Source organism: Simochromis diagramma, unplaced genomic scaffold (genome assembly GCF_900408965.1).
Source record: "Simochromis diagramma unplaced genomic scaffold, fSimDia1.1 OVJJ01000336.1, whole genome shotgun sequence".
Lineage (NCBI taxonomy): Eukaryota > Metazoa > Chordata > Actinopteri > Cichliformes > Cichlidae > Simochromis > Simochromis diagramma.
The window spans coordinates 54,536-72,026 of record NW_024386968.1 but is presented as its reverse complement, the minus strand read 5'-3'; the positions used below and the strand labels follow the sequence as shown (position 1 = coordinate 72,026).

The following is a 17,491-nucleotide window of genomic DNA, read 5'->3' as shown; positions in this document are numbered from 1 at the left end:
GTTTACCGTTGGTTCCCTGGAGGACGTCCAGCTGTCTGCTGTAAGCAGACTTACTGTATCCACTGTGTTCTTCCTGTGGTGAGCGTCACAGTGACCCACTCTTTACTGTTACCTGATGAGTCATGCAGTAATCTTACAGTTGTACTGAAGCCACAAAGTACACACAAAGGCTGTAGCTTCATTTGTTTATTTCCCAACATTGTAAGCACATGGATATATCAGGATGTCTTGCTTTAAGCTTCATAATACATTTATATGTTTTAAGTAAAAAAGTTAAAACATTGAAGTTATTCTGTCAAAAGTACTACTTACTGATTGCCCAGGATTGATTAAATGGAGGTAAACTTAACTTACCCTACTACAGAAGGAAATATCTGTGCCACAGTAATAAACTCATATAATTAATGTGAACACAAACAATGACTCATCTCTCCAAACATGGCTCATGCAGGTTTATCTCTAATCTGACCAGTCACCAGATCTCAAGCAGCTGGGAACTGACATGTCAGACACTTCATTTCACTTGCTCGCCCACTCTGCACATGACACATCAATTCCAACTGTTAGTGGTTGAGATGCAAATAAAGAGCTTCCAGGAAATCCTGCGGCTGGAGGTGGAGCGAGGCATCGGCTGATCGGAGGGTTGGTGGTTTGAAATATGCTTGGGCAAGATACGAACCCAAGATGCATCCATCAGAGTACGAGTGAGTCAATATTAGATAGAAAACACTTCAGCATAAAAAAGTGCTCATTTGAACGTGTGTGCTGTATAAAGCACTGGCTGCTGTGGGAGAGTAGAAAAGTGCTACAATAGAACCGCTCCATTTACAAAATATTTTTATAGTCTGTGTAAAGAAACGTTTTTCCCTCCTGATCATCTCCTGCATCGTCTATTGTTTTGATTCATTTTTGGTTCATATTTAAAGAACAGAAAACAACCTCATATAACATAAGGACAAATTTCCAAACTTTAAGATTTAAGATAATGATCTAGTCCAGTATTTACTTGTGCGTGACCTAACCAGTTAACCAATACCAACCTGTTATATGTCAGCTGGTTTATCTATGAAGATGTGATTGGTTAATTTCCTGCCTTTTCTTTAAGCACACTTCTATGTGTTACTATGACCCTGATGAAGGCCACACACCGAAACACGCCGGTCAGTCAATAAAGTTGTTCCCTTCTTTGAGTGTCGCTGGAGTCCCTGCACTGCAAAGATTCACTCAGCAGTCTGGGAGTATTTCTATATGGTGATGCTGTTTTCTATGCGACTGGGCAGGAGAAAAAGGTACTGCAGCTCCAGTCCTTCATTCTCAGTCAGAATGTGTTTCTCGATCTCCTTCAACTCCATCCTGAACCTGTCGATCACCTCCAGGGCTTTGGCCTCGGTGAAGTGGTCCTCTGTGTATCGGCCCAAAGGAATCTGAGCAGAAAAGACAGAAACAATGTGAACCGCAAGTAGCTGAGGAAAAAGGATCAATTCCATTTTTCATTACAAAATATCATTTATACGTGTTGCAAGACTTAATGCTTCGCTGCATGTCTCGCTGTCTCCTCCATCTTAATGAAAGGCAAGAAAATCCCCAAAGAATAAGTAAAAATAAATATTCTGTGGTGATGCAAGGTAAAAAAAAATCAACCCATGCAATAGAAATGCCATTTTCTTTATTTAAGACGAACTGAGGTGACATATTGTCTTTGAAATTCCTGCAGTTAAAGAAAACGTATATGATTGTTAAATATTTGCATTTTGTTTATAAACATAGACCGTTAGCAAAGAACAGATGGCTTGAGTAACCATGATATACACGTATCAGTAGATACAGTGACATTTAGTGTTATTGCATCTATGTATATTAGTTATTTAACATAAATATTGCTGACATTTTTATTTCTGTGTAAAACTTTTGAATGTTCATATTTTTAACCGATCTATCGCTGCATTACATGTGTATATTACGTGTATATATCACTTATGAACTGTATGGGACACAGTATGGTGAGCAACTTGGACTCACTGCATCTGGCTGTGCTCGTCCCAGATGCCATGTGATGGCCATCTGTACACAGGACTGGCTGACATCGGGAAGCGTGGCCATAATCATATCCATGGTAACAGCATCTTTGTCTGTTGGTGGCGGTTGTCTCATGGTGCAGGGGGTGTTGGGAACCCAGGCACACCAGTCAAACTAAAAGGAATCAGAGTAGAGAAACGTTTGCTGTACCCCTGTGGTATCATCTTTTCTTAAATAAGTCGCCCCAACAAACCAACAGTGTCAGTTTCTGCACCTCAGTGCATCTTGTGTAACAGTGTCGACTGTCTTGTGTGTGTGTGTTCAGCACCTGTCCGTTGTTAGTTGCAGCATGCTGGGCTGTGCTTGTGAAGATAGCCACTGCCAGCAGTGTGCAGAGTTCCTCTCTGCTGCTGAGTTTACTGGGCAAACCTGGAACACATGAACCATTAAGTGGATACACAGGATACACACTTACAGGATATCCTGCCGAGAACTTCTGCTAACTGGAGGAGAGGTGTCTGTAGTCTGAAACTATGAAAGGAAGGATGTGACACAATTGCTGCCTCGTGCTGGCAATCGCTTTGTTTTTATAATCTTGTACAAATATATGAGAGTTAAATTTCACCTGGTCATTTGTTTTTAAATTCAATTAACAAACCAACTTGTGAATTCTACATTGCAGTACATTCATGTTTTGAACTTAACTGCATATAGTTACAGATAAATGATCAAGTGAAAGAGAGTTGGAGACCAGATCCAGACTGATTGTTAGCCATCAACACTCGTCAACAACAGTTAACACAAATGGTGCTGTGCAAAGTCTTGAACGCCCCTCATTTACTAATATTTTGGTAGGAGAATGGGGAACAGGTCCAATGTCCAAAAGTTGATTCTGTTCATCTGGACGTCTTCAGTGGGAGAAACGTTTCGTCATCACCAGGTGACTTCTTCAGTCTCAGCTGACTGCAGCTTTCAATCTTATAAACAGCACATTTGCATAATGACTGAAACCAGCCCACTGAAGGAAGAATGGGCTGGGAGGTCAGTTCCTTAATCTTAATTATGCAGATTCTCATGACCATTGATCAACAACCACTGATCAATGTCCATGAGTCCCATTCACAGAGAGCTGGGGAATGGCTGCAATCTCTCACCTTCTCAACACAATCCAGGGTGTTCTGGATGTGGTGTTCAGAGCTGCCCACCAGCGGGTTGAGGATCGAAGCCAGAAACTCGAGCTGACTGAGTTGATCGTGCAGACAATCGGTCATAAAGGTGCACCCTGTTTATGTATCGTCAGTAAACCATACAGCCTTGGTGTAGACTCCCCTGGGTACAGCCTGTGGTATGAGGTCCGCTCAATAGCTTTGTCCTGTTCTAACTGCTTCAGACAGTCTATCAGCCTCTTCCTGGGTCTCGTTTCAGGGGCTCATAAGTATTTTCGTCGCTGAGTAGTAACAACATTTTCTCATGATAGTCTGTCTGGTTTAGCAGAGCTGTGCACCTAACGGACATGTATTGCATGGCGTCCCTTCCACTGAGACCAGTTTAGAGCAGTAGATGGATCAACTGAAGGGCCAGATGCATCTCTCAGGTCTTGTGTCACATCATCATATTATCTATATATAACATATATGGATAATATCTTTATCTCTCTATATATTATATAGATAAAGATAATATCTATATATAATATATTTCTATATGATATAGATGTATATTAGATATTGAGATTAGATAGATCTATGTAGATATATCAGGGCTGTCAGGCCTTCGGTTAGACACTCCAGATGATCAACAGCTGGTTCATTTGTGCTGCCAGGCCCTCATGGAGTGCAGTCAGCTTCTTCAGCCAGTAGGCGGGTGCAGTCCAGCTCTTCATGCTGGAGACTCTTGGATGTCTTCCACTGGTGGTTACTGGATCCTGTTCAGAGAGGTTGCTGTGGTCTGCCCTCAGATCCTCTAACCACCGAGCTTTGCTGTTATGGGTTACATCCTGCTCCCATATGCTCTTTGGAGAACTTAAGATTAAGTTTTTATTGTTTAAATCTACTTTTGTCTTTAAACATTTTAACACTTTATGAAAAATGTAATAAATCTTTTAAACCAGCAGTGAGAGCGTAGTATCTCGAGAAAAACTTACCTTCACACCTAATGACATTTTAAGCAATCAATAAATGAATAACTTACTATACATGTCCAGGTGATTACATTAATAACTGACCAAAGTTGGGGAGCTCTGTGAAGCCTTCCTCCGTGATGTCTCTGATCCAGGCCTGAAGCTCCAGGTCCTCTTGCACATCATGGTCTGACTGGTAGTACAGGTTTACCATACTGGAGACAAAACTGGAGCAAAGGTAAAAACTTTGTAGTTATTTATAGTTTGTATGTAGTATGGACATTCAGAATGATACTCAAAACATGTAAAAATATCAGGCTTTAGTAGTTTTTGCTGGTATTATCTTTGATTTCCCCTGATCACTGGGACACACACACACACACACACACACACACACACACACACACACACACACACACACACACACACACACACACACACACTAAAACAGCATTAGCTCAATGAAACATGAAGGAAAGTTTACTCATTGTGATGAAATTATTCATAAATCATGTTAAAGTACAACATAGAAAAGATGAAATTGTGATGAAGTGATTTTAGGGTTTAAACTATGTTTCAAATCGTGTTGAAGTTTACAGGATGAGAAGGCGTGGCTGGACATCAGGTGATTAAATGTCATCAGTTATGATTGGATGTCATTGTGACGTCAGAGCTCATCTCAGGTGTATATGTTACGTGTTTATACACCTCTTTGTATTTAATTATTGATTTGCTTCTGCTGGAGGTTTCTTCCTGTTGAAAGGGAGTTTTCCCCACTGTCACCAAACTGTGTCCTCATAGGTCATATGATTGTTTGGTTTTCTCTGTTTTCTTATACTTACAATATAAAGCCATTGTTAAAACTGTTGTTGTGATTTGACACTATATAAATAAAACTGAATTGAACTTGACTGAATTTGTCATCCAGACAAAAAGAGGGGAGAGATGAGGACCTGGTGTCATGTAAGTTTTATGCAGAAGAGATGATAGGCTCTTCCCTTTGTCTTCTGTGACATAAGCAGTTCAGAAGATTGGATCTAAGAATTCCCAGTTGGATAATCCAGCAAAGGTGCCAGAGGGATCAACTGCTGCCTGAACTATGGACTTACAATTTGGTTTTTTCTCTCCTCATTTTTGCCGTGTTAGATTATAAATTTAAGAGAATTCGGACTTCCAAGGAATTCCACTGTTTTCCAGTGAAGCAGTAAAGGTAAAAAGCTGAGTACTAATAGATTAGAAACAGCTCGTACAGGTTACGCCAGCCTTTTAAAGTAACAGACTGGGGGCTTAGTTTTCCAAACCACTGAATTAAACCCAGTCGTAATCCAAGAGCACTGATCTAGAGCTGCCACCGCAGGCCTGCAAGGCTGGGCCAGTTTTGAATCAGAGTAAGCAGTGCAGACATCTGGAGAATAGAGGCAGTTAGAACTGGCCATCAGCTCTATCCGAGCTCTGCACCGCCTCCTGGGTAATCCTCATAGGATCAGAGAGTGGACTTTTTAAACACAGAGTTGATCCACACTTCCTGCACTCAGGTGCTGGTTCCACAGATCATCGGTACCTTGTAGAACTACGCAGGAACAAGGACAACATGCGTACTCTCTACGCCACCAGTTCTACCCACTGCACCGCCGAATAAATCACACCCAGTGGTTGCAGCAAGCTAGCACACCACAAGCTTGCTATTGTACCTGTGTATGGCCTCCCACAGCATCAGACTGTGGTCTTTGTAGAAATAGTTGGGGAGCTGAGACACTCCTCTGTCACAGAAATCATACAGCGGCTGAATGGAGCGGTAGGTCAACACCTTGTACTCCCTCTGGGCCAAAATTAACAGGCCATCACCACCTGTAGACACAACCTACACAACATTTCAGGAATATTAGATCTGAATATTGAAGAGCTCAGTAATACTAAAGCCAAGCGTGCTGTGGCATACTCGTTTGAAGATGCCATTTGCAGAGATGAGCTGAGTGCGCCCCCTACAGTTGATCTCTAGAGTGTAGCGTAGATGAGGGGCCAGGAGCTGCAGGAAGAAAGAGAACATTTTGATTATTGTTGGAAATTTAGATTCTACTGGATTTATGTTGCAGAAAGGAAATTACAAATGAAGGCTTCATGTCTTTGCTTTTAAACCAATTCATATCAGATAACAACTATGACCAACAGTGAAAGTGCTGAATAATACGACTTATATTAATATTTACCTTGTAAATGGGGTGTACAGCAGGCAGCTGTCTCAAAGTGGCCACACAAAACACTTCTACCACCAGGTGAGTCCTAAGTAGGTGAGACAGGATCTGGAATACCTGGAACTCAGAGTGACGCACCCACATCTTAGCCAGCAGCCAGGCCAGAGGGGGATCGCTGGGCAGGAATATGGGCGTGTCCCGGCCTGGAGTCTGTTCAAGCTGAGAAGGTGAAAGAGACTATTGAGCTGTGGCCCAAGAGGTAGAACGGGCTGTCGCTTAGCTTGTATAGCCAACACATGGCTTCAGAAGCACCGCGTCAAGGCTTGGTTTGTCTGAACAGAGTCACATGACCGAAGCTTCACCGTCGCTGCTTCAATACCTGATTCTGTCGTTTAGAAAGAACTGAATCATTGGCGGTGAGTTTGTGCGACAGAGCAAACCGGTGTGTGACGTAATGACAGACATGGAGCCGGCGAGGAAGAGAGGACTTTCTACCTGCTCCCAAATATAAACAGGTCATAACCAGTTCTACCCCCAGGTCTCAAACGCACATAAGAAATAGACTGGACATGCCGTTATAAATATATATGTTGTAGTATATTATATATAAAAGTACATATCCACTGGTTCACTACACAACCAGACACCTTACAGCACAAGCATGCTCCCAGCTTATAATAAGACTCTGCTGTATATTATTATATATAGTGTGTTTTATTATTTTTATCACAAGGCCACAAGCATGGGGAGAACAAATAGACCCAACATTATTTTTTTACCCCCAAAAATACATGTTCAAAGCACCACAACAGCCTGATATCACACAGACCTGTCAGGGTGTACCCCGCCTCTCGCCCTAAGACAGCTGGGATAGGCTAATTTAGTGAGCTTACTCATTATCTGCTGTAAGGTGTGCGCTTAAGAGTTATAACAGGAAGTCAAGTACAAAGTCAAGCTCAGGACCTTCTTGTGGTGGGTCAGCAGTGCTAATCACCCCACTGTGCTGCTGATAAAGTCCCAGTTAATGAAATTTGTCCCTGTGCTTCTGTGTAAGCATGTAAACAACATACCTGTATAGCAATAGGTATAAGTCCTTCATCTGGGTGTTGGTACAGGAGACAGATAGGAGCAGCGATGTACTGAGGGTGTCCCTTGATTGTGTTACTGGGAATCCCATCCATGATGGCATAGTCTAACAAGTATATGTTTCCTGCCTGGACAAGAGTGTAAAGGAAATTTAAGATATGATGGCAAGCATGCAACAGAGACCATGAAATAAACACCAGCAGTGAGACAATAACAGCGTCTACATTTGTGCCGTTCCTTTTATTTTATTGTAAAAACCAAAGTAGTGCTTTTTCTCAACCTTCAGTTCTTTGTTCAAGTTGGTCCTGCCAGCCATAGAGCGCTGCACCATATCTGCAGTAACAGGGAGGTTCTCCGGCAGCTTTTTGCACCTCTGGATCATCCTGGGGTTGGAACCATTTAGACACTGGTAGCCAAAGAACCAGTCCTCCTTCCAGTGCTTCATACAATACTCTGTTGTATACACACAGACACACAGAGCATCAGGTGTCTGTCGCTGTTCAAAGGCCTTTGGAACAGAAAGTACCGCCGCAGAGATCAAGTTCAGCCCTGCCACTGATTACAGTGGCAGGGAGAGAGAAATAATGTGCTTGATCTGAAGTGAATATTACCCACATGCTTTTATGGATCATCTTCAAATTTTACAACAATTAGAAAGTCAGAATAGAACAAGGAGAAAAGGCTTTTAAATAGGCTGCCCTCACTGTCTGAAATAATCTAAAGAGGGAGGTGAAAGTGGCAGAACTGGTAACGATGGGAAAGTTGATAGCAACAAACTTCTCTGGCACAACTTCACCCACTCCCAAGGTGCATGGAGAAGACAAAGATCTGATGACGTGGAGACTCCAGCAACACTAAGTATCAGGGAACAACTTTATCAAGTGACGGCTTGTGGGCTTCATCAGGTAAGGGAACGTCAAACAGTTTGTGTTTAAATAAAAGTGGGCAACAGGAAACCAGTCACACCTTCACAGATAAACCAGCTGACCATTTCACATTTAACAAGGCGGTAATGGCTAATTGGTCCAAATAGATTCTGGACTGAACCACTACAGATTAAAAGGTCAGAAGATGTGGCTTAACTGTTAACCAATCAGACAAACCACCTCGTTAAAGCAAACTGGTCAGCTGGTTTATCTGTGAAGGTGTGATTGGTCCACTTGGATTTTTTTCTCTTTCCTGTTTTTTGTTTAAACACAAGAGAGACTCTTTTGGATCTGCTGCCAAGGAACATCAGCGGGATCCCTCAGGAGGTCTGATCCAGCTGCCTACTGATGCCACCGTGGTGATTACCACTTTTAAAAGATCATTTTTTAGGTAGCATTTTGAATTTGCATGAAAGTACTATTAAAGCTGTTGTATGCTATGCTTTTTTACTCACCCGCTATGGGACTTTTCAACTTCCAGAAGATACGTTTGAAATCTTCAAGGTCATCCCAGGACTTCCCAAACCAGATGGTCAGCTTCTTCAGAGATAACTCCAGCAAACTGAGGAGAGGAAATGAGGCGTTTGTTGTTTTAAAATCAAATTTGTTACAAATGTGTTGAATCATGAAGTGTGTGTGTACCACCTACGCGTAATGTAATGAATGTTCAAAGTCACTCCTCTTCTCGTTGTCAAAGCGGGCGTCTTGGGGTAAGTCTGCTTCTGTTTCAGCATCAACACATCTGGGAATCCCTGGAGCCCACGTTACCCATCTAACACAAAAATATCCAATGCTTCAAATCTGTGTTGTTACAGAATGTATTTGGTCAAATGTGGCTTGTAGTTTGTACAGTTTAAAGGGTTTCATACACCATAAATGTGAGTCCCTACCTGTAAGTCTTCTGTCGCTCCTGCAGCTCTGTTCTCCTGTGTTCCAGCAGCTGCAGTGCAGAGTCACCTGTCAGTGTCTTTGCTACAGGAGAGACAGGGAAGTACAACAGCAGACACTTGGAAGTTATACCATCACATTATAGAGTAGGGCAGCGATACCGATGAAATCAAGCACTAAGAAAAAGGGTCACACATGAGATAACTGAAGGAGTTGTGCTTATATGTAACACCGGAAATATATCTTTCTTGTATGGTCTGACGCTTACATAACGAAAGTCTAAGAGGAACCTGTAAACAAATATGATGCAAATGGAAAGCAGGCACAGCAGCCCAGCGTTTCACCGTTTTTGCATGAAAGACACAGGCCTCATTTACACCTTGTGGTCTTATCTTGATTATATTATCTGATACTGTGTCTATATTTATGTCTCAGCTGCACATTTCTTAGGCGGTGATGGCAACTTGTCAACAGAGATGATGTGCTCCAGCTAAAAATCTGAATCACTGATCATCATTATTACAGCAGCCAGCTGCTGCTCTGTAGTTTTTGCTGAGCATAGGGGCAGGTTCTAGCTTGGGTTTAGAGCACAGGTGTCGGACTCCAGGCCTCGAGGGCCGGTGTCCTGCAGGTTGTAGATGTGTCCTTGATCCAACACAGCTGATTTAAAGGCTAAATGACCTCCTCAACATGTCTTGAAGTTCTCCAGAGGCCTGATAATGAAGTAATCATTTGATTCAGGTGTGTTTGACCCAGGGTGAGATCTAAAACCTGCAGGACACCGGCCCTCGAGGCCTGGAGTTGGACACCCCTGGACTCGAAGGTAGTACAGCAACAGCTACACATCCCCAGCGTGCTCATGCATGGGTGGACGAGTAGCCTTAGATAGCCTTTTAATCTCACCACCAACTGCTTAATCTGGTAAACTGACTGGGACTTTTAACCTAACATTCACACACTGATGGATTTATCAGGTGCAACTTGGGGTTCGGTATCATCTACTAATCTGCTGCTGGTTTGTTCTGCAGCTCCTCCTGTCTGCTCCAGCCCAAACTATCCTTGGACAAGATACTGAACCAAGTTACTCTCAGATGCATCCATCGGAGTATGCATGCGTGTCAATGGGCGATTGATGCATGGTTTATAAAATGCCACATAGGAATCAGTCTTGTACTAAAATAGAACCTGCATGGCTTTAAAGGGAAATTTGCATCTTTGCTCAAAATGACCTCAGGCCTTTTACACATGTAGGCATTGAAGGCAATGAAGGAATGAGACTCTTTCCTACCTGTTCCTTCTCGTATCTCCATCTTGACATCGCCTACAAACCATCGGTAACAAGGGAAAGTCAGCACTTTACCTCCATCTGGAGGCTCTACAGTGACATATTGACAAAACCAGTTATCTTCCACCCAGTATCTTTGTTTCTCTAGTCGGACCAGTAGCACCGAGCCTAAAGGTGAAGGACTTGTCACCTTATACTGGTCAACCTGATGGAAGAATAGAGGAAGAGAAATACAAAAAAATGAGGTACTTTCTATCTCAGACTGACGCTGAAAAGCTAGTTCATGTTATTCTGTCAAGTTGTCCTAAAAACTACTTAAAATGTCCTGAGCTGATCTAACCCAAACTACACTTACTGCTCCTCGACAGAAATCCAGTCCAGGGTTGTCGAGTTGAGTGCGCTCGCTCTCCCCGTTCTCCCCCACAAGCGTCAGATAAATGTAGTTGTTGGTGCCTGAATACTCTGAAGTACCAGTTGCTACTGTAACAGTGTAGACTTCCATCTAAGAAGACATGAGTCATACATAAGTGTTCAGCTAGCAACATGCGTGCACCTGAATACACAGGAAAAACAAACTTGCAGCTGTCTTGGCTCAGTGACGTCACCATGGTTAGTGGAAGATGTCACAGCACCGTGCTTCAGAGGGAAAATGAAGGGTGTAGCAATAGGAAGGTCTAAGTTCAAAGTCACAAGGCTTCTGTTTTTTAGCCCTTTTTTCGACTCTTCAAGTTTTTGGCTTTCTTGTCATGATTGGAAAGTCGGAGCTGCAGAGCTGAGTCTCTGATTCTTTGCTTTAAATCTGCCTGCAGACAAACAGAAGCTTCATGCATGTTTCAGCTATTTGTATTTATCCTTTAGCCCAGCTGCCATTTCTGTGACAGCTCCTGTTGGGACCTCATCACTCAACATTAGCATGTGTCATTTGTGGGGTGGCTGTAGCTCAGGAGGTAGAGCTGGAAGGTTGGAGGTTCGATCCCAGGCTCCTCCAGTCTGCATGCCAAGTATCCTTAGGCAAGATACTAACCCCAAGTTGCTCCCTGATGCATCCACTGGAGTATGAATGTGTGTGAGTGTAGTTAGAAAGCACTCAGTATAGAGGTAGTGCTTGTGGACTGGGTGAATGTGGCGTGTTGTATAGAGTGCTTTGAGTACTCTGGGAGAGTAGAAAAACGCTACACAAGAATCAGTCCATTTGCAATAAGTAGCATTACCCAAACCAAAACTCTTTTGCAAGAGTGTCCTGGCTTCACACTTGCTGAGAGGCAACAGTACTAAGCATTGAGTCACCATGGTGACTGACTATGTTTTTATCCAAGCTGTGGATATAATCGTAGAGCTGGAGTAGATTTGTGTGGGTTTTTTAATAAGCAGTGTTCTCGGATGTTATATATGATCACATTTGCATCTTATACAAAGTCCACAAGTTTCTCCAGGAAATCAGGTATTTTTGGCGATTTTGCATGCAATGATATATGATGCATTAATATATAAGAGGAACCAAACTCTTAAAAAGATCACGCACTCTACAGCTCAAACTGAGTGAACATGTTTTCTAATTATTTAAATATTAACCCTAACCAAATGTTCAAACCGCAATGGTGCAAATGTAGCACATTTCATCTTCACACACACATGCACGCGTGTGTTCCTGTCCAGCTATCTTTGTGACACACAAACTGGTCCTCACAAATTCCCTCACTAAGATCCTCATTAAGATAGCTGAACGCGCGCACACAGACACAGGCATTAAGTAACCATTTCCTTTGGTGGTATATATTTCAACACAGTTAATTTTTTTTTTTGTATCTTATCAAATCCCAACAACAGTCACTTCAGTCTGTTGCTGCATGCAGACCCTACAATAATAAAAAGACGTTACTGGTAAAGAGCCTCCTGTGAGATGAGTGATTTATTTTTCCTTAAGGAAAAGTTTGAACATCTCAACTTCAAGCAAACTGTGTGTGTTACACCTCTGACTATTAATATGCATCTACAGATAATGCAATCAACAACACGCTACAGCTTCATTTAGAATCCAGACACAAGCGTTTCCTCACCGCAGCTTTTCTGTGTCACTGTCAGGTAACAACGCCTCCCAGCTCCAGCTCTTCAAATCTCTGACACCGAGGCGCTGCGCTCGTCTCTGCTTTTGAAATATTTGCTAACATTATAATCAACTCCTGACACTGACAGCAGTATACTGTGATAAATCAGTAGTAAAAGTATACAAAGTGTTTGTATCAGCTATCTTTGTGCAAACTAACCAAACCTTTGCTGTGTCAACATAAACGTTTTTTAAATGAGAACCTTTTTGTTTCTTTTGTACTTTGCCTCCACATCTGCACAGAAAACCGAGTATGATTAGTGTAGGTTTACTGCTTCCTGTGCATATACACAATTAAATCTTGGTTGATTCCCTGTACAGACAGAATACTGTTCATACACTAAACAGTATACAGTCACTATAAAGGTTAAATTCTGTAAATTAATCTTAGCATCATTAACTTGAATACAAACCCGACTCTGACCATGAGCACCAAAGCCATACTTCACCACTCCTGACCTGTTTATCTTGCATTGAACTATCTTGTATTTGAAAAACACAAACACAACTCTCTTGGTTTTGGATGAAAAACACAACTTACATGTTTTGACACACAGATCGAGTGTCTGATTTTAAAACGAGGACAGCCTCCCACCTGACCAGGCTGAGGTGAGGCGATAGCATTCATAGATTCTCTAAGCAGAAAAATCAACGCTTTCTTTGTCCTCTGTATTGAATGCCGCACTTTGTATTCTGTAACTTTTCCTATTACATAACCCATGCAGATGATGTATGGCGTGATTCAGAATGAACTACCGTTGCTGCTGCGTGTTAAAATAATACAATCTCGCGCACACACTCTTGCGTAAAACACTTGCGTAAGTTGTCTTGACCGAAACAATTTCAGCTGTACTGACTCAGTCATGACATTCCGGTACTTCAGCAATAATATTATTTTTCACATATTTAACGAGACAACAGGCGCGTGTGATGTTGAGCATTTACTGCGGCGGTTTATATGAAAGCTGAAAAACAAATTTGTTCCCCAAAACAGCTTCTGTTGTTTTCTAATGTTGCTTTTGTCAGTGGCAGCGTGTCTGCACGACACCGCTATCACAGGCTGGGCAGCGGAGGCTCTGACAGTCAGCTGTGATGGTGATAATCTGGAGTTTGGAGAAGACAACAGAAAAAGACCCACCTTAGTCGCGCGCCGTGTTCACAGTGGACTGTCGCTTTGGTGGAGTGTCCGGTGGCTGTCGGCTGTTCTGACACGTCCTTTTATTCTCTCTCTCTCTCTCTCTCTTGCTACACTCGTTTTTTTCTCTCAGCCTTTCTGTATGAGACGAGCACTACTCCTGTGGTCAGTATATTTAATTATCAACCAGCCAAAGACTCAGAAACACTAAGCCTCGTCCACCCCAGCTGTAAACTCAGAAACCAGTCTTACTTGTTATCATCTATCGTCCACCTGGGCCTTACACAGAGTTTCTGTCTGATTTCTCAGACTTTATATCTAATTTAGTTCTGAGCTCAGATAAAATAATTATTGTGGGTGATTTTAACATCCATGTAGATGCTAAAAATGACAGCCTCAACATGGCATTTAATCTGTTATTAGACTCAATTGGTTTGTCTCAACATGTAAAAGAACCCACCCACCACTTTAATCACACTCTAGATCTTGTTTTAACATATGACATAGAAACTGAACATTTAACAGTGTTTCCTGAAAACCCTCTCCTGTCTGATCATTTCCTGATAACATTTACATTTACAATAATTGATTACACAGCGGTGGAGAGTAGACTTTATCACAGTAGATGTCTTTCTGAGAATATAATCCACCCACTGTTATCATCGTCAATGCCTTGTACCAACACAGAGCAGCAAAAATCATAGAAATATGGTATCTAACCAGATTCTTACTCTGGCTGGCATTACCTTGGCCTCCAGTAAAGCTGTGAGGAGTCATTTTTGCAAGATATGTCCTTCAACGCACATATTAAACTAATATTATGACTGCTTTCTTCCATTTGTGCAACATCTCTAAAATTAGAAATATTCTAGTTCATGCATTTATTACTTCCAGGCTGGACGACTGTAATTCATTATTATCAGGATGTCCAAAAAACTCCCTGAAAAGCCTTCAGCTGATCCAAAATGCTGCATCAAGAGTCCTGACAGGGACTAGAAAGAGAGAGAGCATATCTCTCCTGTTTTGGCTTCCCTTCATTGGCTTCCTGTTAAATCCAGAATTCAAAATCCTGCTCCTCACATACAAGGTCTTAAATAATCAGGCCCCATCTTATCTTAATGACCTTGTAGTACCATATCACCCTATTAGAGCACTTCGCTCTCGCTCTGCAGGCCTACTTGTTGTTCCTAGAGTATTTAAAAGTAGAATGGGAGGCAGAGCCTTCAGTTTTCAGGCCCCTCTTCTGTGGAACCAGCTTCCAGTTTGGATTCGGGAGACAGACACTATCTCTACTTTTAAGATTAGGCTTCAAACTTTCCTTTTTGCTAAAGCATATAGTTAGGGCTGGACCAGGTGACCCTGAATCCTCCCTTAGTTATGCTGCAGTAGGTGTAGGCTGCCGGGGATTCCAGCAATGTTAAATGTGATCTGTACATATGGGTTTTGAAAATAACGCTGACTTTGACACAGTGATGTGCAGTTAAGACTTACGTTTGTGTTACATATGCACAGAACATTGACTAAGAAGTGTTGAGGAACCTCTGTGGTTATTGTTGCAAACAGAAGATGTGTTGTACTTCTTTTTCTTTTTGTGAGATCTTAGCGGTTTCCTGTGTAGTAGTCCATCATCAGCGTTCTCTTTCAGTAATTTCACTAGCTGGGCTGTGATGGCTGCACTTACAGCCACACAGTGGTAATACCCACCATGTTAGTGTAGAGGCTTATACATAACATTGCATTCACATTTGTCTTTCTTTAAATATAGGAATTTACAGGACAATAAATAACTGGTTTTGGTTTAGAGTTAATTCACATATCCACACAACACTGCATTCTAAAATAAGTGCGCACATTTTAGTTTGCAGCTGTTCCAGTCCCTTGTTTAAGGAGCCAAGAGGTGGAAAGGGGCGGAGCGAGCTTTAAAGGAAGACTACAAATTGGTTCATGCCATAACTCGGGACCGGGGGGGGGGTGGGGTGGGGGATTGGAGTTCATTATGTTTGGTTTTGTTAGGTTTTGTGTGTTTTACCCCTTCTCCTGTTTTTGTGGGCTGATCAGCCACTATTTAAATTTCCCCTTTGTCTCGTTAAGTTAGGTCAGTTTGTTTGAGTTGTCAACTTTGAGTAGAGTTCTGTTATTTTGACCTCTTTCATGGGCCCAAGATTTTGATTCTTTTTGCATGATTTAACCAATTATGTTTTTTGGGTTAAATAAAAAAAAATCATTTTCTTTGGACTTTAACCTGTGCCTAAGTTTCTTTCACTGCTCGGTCCATCACATGGGCCCACGTCCTCATTTTAGGTTTGACAGCGTTTTTGTGGGTAAAGGTGATGCTTGGACATGAATTGAGCTGTGGTTTGGGGAAGGCCTCGAAGGGGACTGGCGACGGCTCCTGGGCCTGGCAGATCCCCGTGTACTAAATAGGAGTGAAGAAGTTAAAGAACTGAGAACAAGGAGGGAGGGTGGAGGGTGGGGTACGTAAACAACAACGAGCAGTTTGCAGAACTGGGGGGAACCAATATAGATGACAGCCGGAAGGAGCATGTTTGGAGGCGTGATCCTGCTCCTGAAATTCCGATACATAATCTCCAATCAAAAAGATCCTGATGTGCACTGACCCTTCAGGGAACAACTGGACACAAACACTGACAGCAAAATGTGCAATGAAGCAATCAAAGTAACTGGACAACCTCAGATTTTTGCGGGTCTTCTATTTTTTTTTTCTCACCACTTGTACACAGTTGCTGAAATGAACACAATATGGTAACTTTACATTAAATCTTCCAGTTTTAGTAACAGTGTAAGCTGTCGACAAAGCTTTCACAGCTGTTTCCAGTTGCTGAAGGTGATTCTTGGGTATTGAGGGTGTAGTATCTACTGCAGACAATCTAAATAGTTGATATCATGCTGCTAAATATTTGAAGCTGTTGGCAGACGCTGAAAAAGGAGCTGCTGCAGAATATTTTAATCATCTCCAAACAGCTGCGAGGAAAACATCCGTCTGTCTTGTTCTGGGGTTTTTCCTCACACTTTGCTAAGTTCGGCATTGTGAAGTTGCAGTTGTGTCAGTTTGTAATTTCCAAAGAAGACAACAGTTCACTGAGGTAACAGCAGCAGCCCGATCACACATCAGCGACGTCGTTAGGATCTTGAAGCATCAGCCCAGCCCCGAAGTCTTTCACACTTTCAGTTACAGCAATTTTTAGAAAGTATCACTGGAGCTGGTTCAGTTTCCTGACAGTTTCCACTGCTGCAGCTGTAGGTGCACAAGTGAGCCCGCATCAAAGGAGGCTACGGTTTCAATAACTGATTCATCCCTGGAGTACGGAGCTTTTTGAGGCTTGAATGAATTCTTAGTCAACGTTATGTGGCCAAGTAAACAAACCAGATTCCTCAGGAAATTATCGGGTAGAAGGTCTAAACTGAAGAGTGAGAGAAAAAGCAGCCAAAGGAAAAAGATTTAAAAAGAAAAGTTTGACTCCTTGGAAAATGGAAAGAAACGAGGGGAGGCTCACTACTTTTACACTGTATTTGAACTTTTCATCAAACTGCATTAAACAAAGAAACAAATTATTATTGAAATAACATCTAAGCAGTCATCAAGGGTCACTACCGGTTTGCCTTCTACAGGCTAATATTTACATCAAGCTTTCTCTTTATTCCTATTGGACGTCTGTCACGTCCTCTTTAGTTTTGTTCTTTATTTTTTCCTTTAAATGTCGGCTAATTCCTTGGATTCA

The 17,491-nt window shown here is 42.1% G+C and overlaps 1 protein-coding gene across 3 annotated transcripts; it reads right to left on the bottom strand.

Annotated features, from left to right (window-relative positions):
- Window positions 1-168: 168 nt before the first annotated feature.
- Window positions 169-13,863, bottom strand: alox12 (arachidonate 12-lipoxygenase). Of its 3 annotated transcripts, none has more exons than XM_040038693.1 (15): window positions 13,755-13,863; window positions 10,868-11,014; window positions 10,516-10,717; window positions 9,230-9,311; window positions 8,989-9,111; window positions 8,795-8,901; window positions 7,694-7,866; window positions 7,398-7,541; window positions 6,343-6,546; window positions 6,075-6,161; window positions 5,827-5,996; window positions 4,241-4,362; window positions 2,345-2,445; window positions 2,020-2,190; window positions 169-1,424 (listed from the first exon to the last, which is right to left on the bottom strand). In XM_040038693.1, exons 2-15 carry the CDS (start codon window positions 11,012-11,014, stop codon window positions 1,245-1,247), a joined length of 2,013 nt encoding a protein of 670 aa, XP_039894627.1. In that variant the 5' UTR covers window positions 13,755-13,863; the 3' UTR covers window positions 169-1,244. The 3 variants fall into 3 exon arrangements, with proteins under 3 accessions (XP_039894627.1, XP_039894626.1, XP_039894628.1); XM_040038692.1 differs by lacking the exon at window positions 13,755-13,863 and adding an exon at window positions 13,158-13,742; XM_040038694.1 differs by lacking the exon at window positions 10,868-11,014 and having other exon boundaries at window positions 13,755-13,836.
- Between the last annotated feature and the right edge of the window lie 3,628 nt (window positions 13,864-17,491).

Bases quoted from the DNA above. Each gene is read 5' to 3' on its own strand.
- alox12 (XM_040038692.1), bottom strand. From the start codon at position 13,337: ATGGGTTATGTAATAGGAAAAGTTACAGAATACAAAGTGCGGCATTCA. The intron at 10,718-10,867 runs GTAAGTGTAGTT...TTCTTCCATCAG, and splicing joins TGGATTTCTGTCGAGGAGCA to GTTGACCAGTATAAGGTGAC. The intron at 4,363-5,826 runs GTACAATAGCAA...CCTTTGCTCCAG, and splicing joins CTGTGGGAGGCCATACACAG to TTTTGTCTCCAGTATGGTAA.